The sequence below is a fragment of the Bos indicus genome, chromosome 11 (genome assembly GCF_029378745.1).
Source record: "Bos indicus isolate NIAB-ARS_2022 breed Sahiwal x Tharparkar chromosome 11, NIAB-ARS_B.indTharparkar_mat_pri_1.0, whole genome shotgun sequence".
Taxonomy (NCBI): Eukaryota; Metazoa; Chordata; class Mammalia; order Artiodactyla; family Bovidae; genus Bos; species Bos indicus.
The window spans coordinates 47,259,337-47,269,729 of NC_091770.1; the positions used below are offsets into that span (position 1 = coordinate 47,259,337).

At 45.3% G+C, this 10,393-nt stretch overlaps 1 protein-coding gene across 2 annotated transcripts; it reads right to left on the reverse strand.

Annotated features, from left to right (window-relative positions):
* Positions 1–219: 219 nt before the first annotated feature.
* Positions 220–4,961, reverse strand: SPMIP9 (sperm microtubule inner protein 9). Of its 2 annotated transcripts, none has more exons than XM_019969785.2 (4): positions 4,653–4,961; positions 3,872–3,908; positions 3,044–3,136; positions 220–758 (listed from the first exon to the last, which is right to left on the reverse strand). In XM_019969785.2, the coding sequence occupies exons 2-4, from the start codon at positions 3,896–3,898 to the stop codon at positions 336–338; spliced, it is 543 nt and encodes a 180-aa protein (XP_019825344.2). In that variant the 5' UTR covers positions 3,899–3,908; positions 4,653–4,961; the 3' UTR covers positions 220–335. The 2 variants fall into 2 exon arrangements, with proteins under 2 accessions (XP_019825344.2, XP_070654885.1); XM_070798784.1 differs by having other exon boundaries at positions 4,846–4,955.
* Positions 4,962–10,393: the final 5,432 nt, after the last annotated feature.

Genomic DNA, 10,393 nt, shown 5'->3' on the forward strand with positions numbered 1-10,393 from the left:
CAATGACTGTGGGAAACATGATTATTTTCCCTTTTGTAAGACTCCTTACAGCAAGGTTCTTACTTATACTGAAACACACATATTCCACCCTTCATACATACCAGTTTCCCTTCTTCCCTCCCTCCCATCTTCCTTCTATGGCGGGGATGCTGTGCCCCGGGGCAGGCCAGGGAGTCAAGTCAAACCAGGCAGGCCAAGTCAAACAAGCACAGTCTTGGTGCCACTGGATCGTCTTTCCAGAGTTTTATTTTTAGTTCTCCAATCCGTACTTCAAGGGATTTCCTTGTGAGAAGAAGGAATTTCCACAGGGCCCTTGGAAGGTGTTCTCAGCCTACCTACTGGTAAAATGGCATCAAGGGGCCCCATCGGTTCAATATGGGAACCTTGACTGTACAGTGATAAGTACAGGCACAGCCGGGCAGTAGAAAGTAGCCTTTGCCCACGTCTGGGGCGGGCTGGTGCTCAGGCTCCAGAAGACAGGGGAAGTCGGCGCTCTGTCGAATCCGGTTTGGGTCGCTGTGGGCCAGGTACAGAGTGTGGGAAGCTGGGTACACAGATGGACAGGTGCTGGTGAACCTCCATTCATCCTCCACTGGGCCCACACGGCCCTGGGGTGGGAAGAAGCCAGGTTGCCCCAGGTCCTTGGCGGTCATGTGGGGCCTTTTGAAGGCAGGGTATCCATCTTCTAGCTTGGGGTTGGGGCTGGGGGTGGGTCTGTAGAACTCTTTGTCCCGGAGTTGGGTGTCCAGCTTTGCTTGCTGTGGAAATAAATCATATACGAAAAGAGGGCTGAGCGAGGCAACAGTGAAGCTTCTTCCTAGGTAGTCTCCAAGACAGAGCACACTTGGAACTTCCCTGGCAGTCCAGTGGTTAAGACACCATGATTCCACTACAGGGGCATGGGTTCAATCCCCGGTTGGAGATCTACGATCCCACATACCGCAAGGTGGCCAAAAAAAGAAAATTAAATTTAAAAATAAATAAATGAGACAGGGTATACTTTTCTTTACTTTCTAGAGATTAGTTTTTGAGTGGCAATATATACAACAGAAGGACGTACTGAAATAGTACAAAAGGGTTTATAGCAAAAAGTAAGTCTATTTCCTACCCTCCTTCTTTCTCAGGTCCCCTCTCCAGGGACACCCACTGTCATCAGAGTGTTCTGTGTCTTATTAGAAATATTTGATGTACATGTAAACTTACACGTATATATCCAGATGCCTTCCATCTGTACACAAGTGATACATTATTATCATTCCAGTCTGCACTTTGCTTCTCCTAAATAATCTCAGAAACGGTTCCACCTTTGTTTGTATAGATCTTATTAATTTTAGTGGGGTTACCTCAAGATAGGAACTTTAAACAAGGCTTAAAAAGAGCAAGGGCTTCCCAGGTGGCTCAGTAGTAAAGAATCTGCCTGTAATGTAGGAGTCGCAGTTTTGATCCCTGGGTCAAGAAGATTCCCCCGGAGAAGGAAATGGCAATCCACTTCAGTATTCTTGCCTGGAGAATCCCATGGATGGAGGAGCCTGTGGTGCTCCAGTCCATGGGGTCTCAAAAGAGTTGGACACGACTTAGCAACTAAACAACAATGAAAAGAGCAAATGATAAAGGAAAAGACTGACACATCTACCTATATTAAAATAAGAATTTCTATTCAGTGAAAGAGTGACATGACGAGTCACAGACTGAATTTTGCCACTTATATAACTGACACATGTAAGAGTCCAGAATGTTTAAAGAACCCATATGAATTAAGAAGAAGAAGACAAGCCACTCAATAGAAAAGTGGACAAGTGACATAAGCAGAAAAATAAACAGCCATGAACAAATGAAAGATGAAATCACTGAAATGAAAATTATTACCACAAGAAAATATTATTTCAAGCCCAGCATCACCGACTTGATGGATATAAGTCTGAGCAAACTCCAGGAGTTGGGGATGAACAGGGAAGACTGGCATGCTGTAGTCCATGGGGTCGCAAAGAGTCAGACACAACTGAACGGCTGAACTGAAAAGAAGTCTACCACTCCCAAGGAATGACAAGATTGGAGAGCTACCTGACTGTCCTGGTGGGAAAGTAAATTGTTACATCCACTTTGGAACAGTGATGTCACCTCCAACGAGTAATTCCACTCCTGGGAGGGGTGAACGCCTGCACAGGAGGCCCTGCCTCATCTTCACTGCAGTATTTGTGGGTGGGAGGAGTCACAAAAAATAAATAACCCCAATGTCCACTGACAGGAGAGGGGACAAATGTGTCATGGCATCTTTGTGCAATATAATATTTATATTGCAGAAAATGAATAACATGCCATAATGTTCAGCAAAACAATAGAAGTCAGAGAAGAGGACAAGTAATATGATTCAATTATATAATGAAGTTCCAAAGAGCAACCCTAAATAATTTATTTAAAGAGATTGCTGTTGTTTAGTTACCAAGCTTTGTCTGACTCTTCCAGACCCCGTGAACTGCTGCATGCCAAGCTTCCCATTTAAAGAGATACATACATAAAGGTAAAACTATTTAAAACACACACACATATAAGGGAGTGCTTAACCCAAAACTCAGAAGAATGATTACCTCTGGAAGTCGGGGGAGGGGTGGGAACAGGGAGGGGCACGCAGGGCTCTACTGTGTTGTGTTTTAAGCTGGCTGATAATAGGTACGTTGGAGTTTATCAACGTTATTTAAACTGTAAATGTTTTTTATTTACTAGGTGTTGTATGGGTGACCTACTTGGTGTATATTTGAAAACAATACACACAAACTTCCCGGGTGATCCAGTGGCTAAGACTCCGCCCTCCCACTGCAGGGGGCACTGGTTCCTTCCTGGTCAGGGAAGATCCCGCATGCCCCGAGGCATGGCCAAAAATGAAATAAAACAGTACACACACGTACACACAGAATATCTCTTTAGATCTCCTGGCTTCAGACACTGTTCTCAGTAAGTGCCCTCAATGTCCACACTCACAATAAAAATGGATAAAGAGGATTTCAGTGGGCCGTTGAATGGAAGGCAGGACTGAGTGACTTCTTACCTCTTCTGATGTGACCCTGGCATATTTGTGCTTCCCATAAGGTCTGTAGTCGATCATATAGGAGCTTTGGTATATGTCCAAATCCACAGGGGCCTAAAGGTTAAGGGAGAACACTAAACAAGAGATTTCAACATGTCGTTCTTCCACTTAAAGGCTTTCAGTGACTTCTCATTGTTTGTAGGACAAAGGTTAACTTTTGAGCCTGGAATTTGGAGCTCTTCATGATCTGGTTTCTACTTGATTCTACCATCTAAACCCCCTTGGCCCAACTCTATGCCCATTACCCCAGCCTCACTGCTTTTGACTCTTCCCAGGTGGCTGGCACATATTCTTATCTCCAGCTGAAAACATGAGCTGTATTCTTCACCTGCTGGCAAATTCCTATACATCCTCCAAAACCCATATTAAATCCCTTCCCCCCAAATTTCTCCCTCCCATCTCTCTCTACCTTCCAACAATTAAACTCTTGTTCCTCTGCTTCTACGGCACATTTTACATCCCTCACTACAGCAGTTATCACGGTGTGCTATCACTGACTTAGTGAAGGATACTCAATTAGGATTTAATCTTAGGCATCTTTTCAACCTTAAAGCCCAATGCACTGCCCGACACACCGTGGGTGAACAATAAATGTACACGAAGCAAGTAAAGGGATCTCCAGAAAACTATAAACTCTTAACTTTCTTCTGCTTATTTAAAAAAAAAAAAGAACGCCATGCAGGGTTGGTAACCAGAGGGAGCTTCAAGGAGCCTGGCCCTCCCTGGGGCTGTTTGTCAATGCTGCCGATCTTGAGGTGGTCACAGTGGTCAGAAGCCCACAACACTCACCTGTCCGGGGAACACCACACCTGACATAGCAGACAACCTAGACACAGACAAGATGATTAGCCCCGTTTCTGCCACAGGCAGGGAAAATAGTCTAAAGCTCCACCAACCAATCACATGACTCAATCGCCAGGCATTGGTGATGGCAGCAGGGATAAATGGGTTGGTGGACAGGGGTCCTGGGGCACAGGGGCTACAGCAGGACTCAGAGGGAATCAGTTGTTGAGAACATCAGATTTACCCCTCAGGCAGAGGTGAACCTGATAGCAAGTGCTGTGCTAGTAAATGTTTAGCAATCTCCTTTTTGGGCGGGGGAGGCAAATAAACCCCAGTTTATAGCATTTGCGAAGTTCTGCTAAGTCATTTCCACCCTGGCCCATTTCGACCCACTCCAGTATTCTTGCCTGGAGAATCCCATGGACGGAGAATCCCATGGGGTCGCAAAGAGTCAGACACGACTGAAGCGACTTAGCACTCATGCAAACAGAATGTGCTCCCAGAGCCGGGATAACTCCAGTGCATGGGGTCCCTGGGAGCCAGGGTTCTGAACAGCCCTGAGAAAGCAATGGTCAGGCCTGGAACTTAGAGGCATCCTGATGCGGAAGCACAAACTATGTTTCTAGTGGAGACTGAAGGGATCCAGGGTGATGGTTTTGAGGCTCTGTATTCTTGGTGGACAACAGCTGTGGATGGGTCCAATCACTCCTTAATCCTGATATCTTAGTGGGGAGGCCTTTCTACCTGGGCTTGGGGGAGCTCTCTGAGCCCACTCCATCTCACGTACTTGGCTCTCTAGGTTCTGGATGGCTCCTCCATTTCATTCCCGTGGCATCCTGCCCTGAGCGCCATTCCATTCAGGGTCCGTGGACCATCAGGGTGGTTGAGAGACCTCAAATAGCCCCTGTGTCCCTTCCTTTTTGTGCATAGACAGCTCCTCTCCCAGACAGGAAGCCAACTTCAATGCAAAGAGCACCTACCCTTCCTTCTGCCGAGAGGATAATGATGTTTCAGCCCTGCCAGTTCCAAGTGTCCCTGCCACCTGGACAGGCTTGCTGCTGTGTCCCTCACCACAGCAGTCTGTGAGATGAACCCTGACCCATACAATGTTGGCTATTTTGGTCACAGTCCCTGGGCATTGTGATGGGGTGACTGGCCACCCTCCTGTGTGTCTGTCCCTTTATCCCTGGCCCCACCCTTTCTCACGGAGAGCTGATGGTATTCCAGCACACCTGAGCCAACATGAACCCTGGCAGCATCGAAAGGTACCCAGAATGCAAGGCTTTCCAACGCTCTGCTGAATCAGTCTATTTGCAGGTTAAAAAGAATCTCATTGGGGATTATGACATTAGACTTTCTGTGACTGAATCCATCTCATACCAGAGCCCTCCCAAGCGTCTGTTGCCTGAAAGCCTGGCTTATCCCTCCTCTGTCTGTCAAAATTCCACTCTCCTTCACAATTATTTGGATGGTTGTAATCCAAAACAAAGTAAGTATAGACGAGAATGGGGAGAAACTTGTGCATTGCTGGAAGGAATGTAAAATGATGCAGCCACTGTGCGTAAGTGGATAAGAGCTTGACGGTTTCTCAGAAAATTAAGCATAGATTTGCCGTGCGTGTGTGCATTCGTGCTAAGTTGCTTCAGTCATGTCTGAGTCTTTGTAACCCTATGGACTGTAGTCCACCAGGCTCCTCTGTCCATGGGACCCTCCAGGCAAGAATACTGGAGTGGGTTGCCATTTCCTTCTCTGATAGATTTGCTGTTTGATCCTGCAATTCCACCTCTGAATATGTACCTAAAAGAACTGAAAGCAGGGACTCAAGCAGATATTTATACATCTGTGTTTCTGGCAGCATTATTCACAATAGCCAAAGGGTTGAAACAACCCAATAATCCATCGGTGGATGAATGCATAAACAGACTGTGATATAGACACACAATGGAATATTACTCAGCCTTCAAAAGGAAAGGAATTCTGGCACATGTTACATGTGAGAACCTTGAAAACATGCTAAATGAAATAAGCTAGACCTTAAAGGACAAATATTGTATGATTCCATTTACATAAAACACCTGGGTGGTCAAATTCATAGATACAGAAAGTAGAACGGTGGCTGCCAGGAAGCTGGGAGAAATGAGTGTCGAGTTTCAGTTTGGAAAGAGGAAAGAGTTATGGAAATGGAGAGTGGTGATGATTGTGCAACATTGTGAAAGTATCTAATGCCACCAAACTGTGAACTTAAATGGTTCAAATGATAAACTTTACATATATATACCATTTGCATAAATGTTAATATATTTACTCTCATACACACAAATTCCACTCTAAGGGCCACTTCTTCCACAAAGCTTTCCTTGGTTTCTCTCTAGATACACCATAGACTCCTTTCATTGACCCAACCAATATTTATTGAGGACTTATTTGGTGTTGGGCACTGTTCTGAACCTTGCAGATTCATCAGTGAACAAAACAGATGGAAATTCCTGCTTGCATAGGACTTACACTCTGGTGTGAACAAGACACAGAGTAAACCAAGTACTAAGTGATTCAGCCTCCATTAGATCCAGCAAAGAAGCAAGATGAGGGAAACTTCCTTGGTGGTCCAATGGCTAAGACTCTGTGCTACCAATGCAGGGGGCCTGGGTTTGATCCCTGTTCAGGGAACTTGATCCCACATGCCACAACTAAGATCCAGCATAGCCAAATAAATAATTTTTTTTTTTTTTAAAGAAGCAAGATGGCAGAATGACTGAGGCACTTCAGATTGGGGTGGAAGTTGTCCAAAACGGAGAGAGATATTAAAGCAGCAATCTAAGCACAGAAAGAACCAGCCATGCAACTGTATAGTTCTATATATACAGTAGGTCCTTGTTGTTTATATATTTTATATAAAGTGGTGTGTATCTGTTAATACCAAATTCCCAATCTATCCCTCCTCCCCTTCCTTTTGTTAACCATGAATCTGTTTTCTGTATCTGTGAGTCTATTTCTGTTTGTAAAGTCCACTTGTATCTATTTTTCTTTTAGGATCCCACATGTAAGTGATAGCATATATATTTTTTCCCTTTCCAAACTTACTTCACCTAGTATGATCGTCTCTAGATCCCTCCCTGTTGCCAGCAAATCATCTTTAGTTCCTTATTGATAAAACATATATTCATAGATTGGATGAGAAAACTAAAGGAGAAAAGGCTTTCCCAATAATTCAGTGGGGAAAGACCTGGAGAAAAGGGCTTCCTAGCACAGGGGTCAGGAGTGCAAAGCTTGTAAGACAGGATCAAGAGTGGAACAAGAAAAGCCAAGGAAAGGAGTGGGTGAGGGCATGAAACCAAGAGAGGGAGCATGTTGTGCATCTGTGACTCTCCCATTTTTCATTCTAGCTTCCCTTTAGAGAGCTGTTTCTCTCCCTTTCAGGAATCACGTAGTTTAAGTGGTGCTGATCCTACCCCAGCTCTAAATGGGTGTTGTTGTCCCTAGAAAATTCCAGCTCTAGGCTGCCATTCAGGGAGAGGATGGTGACCCAAGGTGGGCTGGTGAGTACCATCCCCAGCTCTTGGGGAAGAGGATCTCTCTTTCTGAGACAGCATACCTCAGGGTCCCTATTTCTTCACTGAGAGTTGAAACACTGTGTTATGTTTCAGACTTCCTCCAACCAGACTTCAAATAGTCAGGGATTTTTGTAAAGCTTGTGATGGACCATGCAAAATATCACATGGTGCCAATTTTTAAGTTTGTACAGTGTGATGACTGTTTTTCAGTTGCTAAGTCATGTCTGACTCTTTGAGACCCCATGGACTGCAGCGTGCAAGGCTTCCCTGTCCGTCACTGTTTTGACAGTCCATGGGATTGCAGAGTCAGACATGACTGAGCATGCATGCATGCACAGGGCCAGATTGGGTCTGATAAAAACAACAGTTATAGTGCGATACATGTTATTTTTCTGAAATACACAACACAGGTAAATTTCTCATGGTTCTTGCCTTCTCCTTCAACAGCACATGTGTGTGGCGGGGCAGGGGGGCAGGGGGCATCTTGTCCACACTCATTAGGTATGAAAAAGAAACCAGAAAGCAAATCCTGGTTGTTATTTTTAAGCCTAAATCACATACAAGTGCTAGCTTCAAATTGTGTGGGCTAAGATAAACTAAATTTCATAATACACCAACATAAGTTCATAATACACCAACACAAGTGTATTCCTGAAAGCACGGTTAAGGTGAAGTAAATGTTGTTTAAAAAGCACACACCAAAAGACAGCGTGTGGACAGGATTCAATAAACTGACTCTTTGCGACCCGTGGACTGTAGCCCACCAAGCTCCTCCGTCCATGGGATTCTCCAGGCAAGAATACTGGAGTGGGTTGCCATTTCCTTCTCCAGTAACAAAGCACAGGGCACAGCAAAGGCCCTCAAAAAATCCTCCCCTCCTGCCTCTGGGAGGAGATTAACCTCTGCACCTTTATTTCTTTTCTTTTTTTACATTGAAGTGCAGTTGATTTACACTGTTTCAGGTGTACAGCAAAGTGATTCAGTTACACACACACACACACACACACATTCCTTTCTGATTCTTTTCCATTTTAGGTTATTAGAAGACATTGACTATAGTTCCCTGGGCTAGATAGTAGGTCCTTGCTGTTTATTTTATATATAGTAGTGTGTATCTATTAATTCCAAATTCCCAATTTATCCCTCCTCCCCTTCCCTTTCGGAAACCATGAATTTGTTTTTCTCCCTCTCTGTAAGTCAATTTCTATTTTGTAAAGTTTATTTGTATCTATTTTTTTAGGATTCCACATGTAAGTGATATACTATGATATTTGTCTTTCTCTGTCCAAACTTACTTCACTTAGTGTGATCATCTCTAGGTCCCTCCCTGTTGCTGCAAATCATCTTTGTTTCCTTCTTGACAAAATACATATTCATAGATTGGAAGGGAAGGCTAAAAGAGAAAAGGGCTTTCCCAGTGGCTGAGCGGGTAAAGAATCCACCTGCAATGCAGGAGACACAGGAGACAACAGGTTCCATTCCTGGGTGGGGAAGATCCGCAGAAGGAAACTGCAATCTACTCCAGTATTCTTGCCTGAAAAGTCCCACCGACAGAGGAGACTGGTGGGATAGAGTCCTTAAGGTTGCAAAGAGTCTGAAAGGGCTGAGCGACTAGGCAAACAAAGGAGAAAAATGCGCACAATGCCTTGGCACCTGATCTGATATGCTGTAGGAGTTTAATTATTGCAACCTTCATTCATCTGAGAGAAATTCCTATTGGCTTTCTCTGAAGAAAAACCTGGGCCCGAAGTTTCTGTCTATGCAAATTCAGCTTGCTAATGTTGTTAAATCACAGGAGGAAATTCTTCTGGAAGCCCTCGAGTTCCTCCAGGCTTATATTAAAGGGATTACAATCCATTTCCTTCCTAATTCGCCTAATGCGCTCTGGGAAGCCCTCAGGCCGGGGATTAAAGCATTTACGCCTTTAATTAGCAGCAAACCTTCCCTCAGAGCCTGAAGCACAAACAGCGAGTCGACACTACAAAGGCCTCCTCCCAGAGCAGTGGGGATATTGATCCCCCTCCGGGAGCCCGGAGTCTCGGAGGGTTTAGCAAACGCTGCTTTTCCCAAACTGGGTATCTGAGCCGGGAAGGCCCTCAGTAGAAATAGAAACCTCTTCACGCCAAGAGCAAACAAACAAACAAAAGTCGATCCGTGGAGTTCAGCAGCAGCGGAAGCATCTTCAGGAGGGGGAGGGGCCGCGGGACGGTCCCACCGCCTCGCTCTTCTAGGTTTTCCCTTTGCGCTCACCACCGGGTCATTAGCTTTGAAGTGGACGGCTCTGAAAATTAAGCTGTGTTTGTGCATCAGCGAGGTCTGTCTCCACACGGGTGCTTTCGCCAGCTCCCAGCACGGTCTGCTAGTCCCTTCCACGCCAGATTCCTGGGAAATTCCTGGGTCGCCAAGCTATGGATTTCTTCAAGGGCAGCGCGGTGACTGCTTCAGAGTCGCCTGGGATGCGTATTAAAACCAGATTTCTGCTGCCACCTTCAGTGTCAGAATTTCTGGGAGGGGGAGCCAACTAGGGAATCTACCTTTTCACAAGCCTCCCCAGTGATTCTTAGGATTCCTACACTCCTCTGGAAGGAAATCCTGGCTGGGCCACCCCCCAGCCTTTGTGCAGGAGGAAGCTGAGACCCAGAGCCTTCCAGGATCTTGTACAAGGGCAGTCAATCGACTGGCTGCGATTGGTACGCTGGTGGATGTGTAGGGTACTCCAGAAATGATGCCAAAAGAGCTGGGGAAATTGTTAAATTGGGACAAGAATGTGGGGCATTTGGCTCCATTTGTTCAACACACATGTATGACCACCTTTGGTGAGCGAGACGTGTTAAATGCTGCTGCTGCTGCTGCTGTGTGTGTGTATGTGTGTGTAATAGTAGTAGTAGTAGTAGGAAGGGTGTGTTGTTGGAATGATGATAAAAAATGGAAAACATGGGACTTCCTTGATGGTTCAGTGGTTAAGACTCTGCACTTC

What these genes read in the sequence shown, in the direction of transcription:
- SPMIP9 (XM_019969785.2), bottom strand. Translation starts at nt 3,898, where the DNA reads ATGTCAGGTGTGGTGTTCCCCGGACAG. An exon ending in GTGTGGTGTTCCCCGGACAG is followed by an intron (nt 3,137 to 3,871) that starts GTGAGTGTTGTG and finishes CTTAACCTTTAG; the next exon opens with GCCCCTGTGGATTTGGACAT. An exon ending in CCAGGGTCACATCAGAAGAG is followed by an intron (nt 759 to 3,043) that starts GTAAGAAGTCAC and finishes TTATTTCCACAG; the next exon opens with CAAGCAAAGCTGGACACCCA.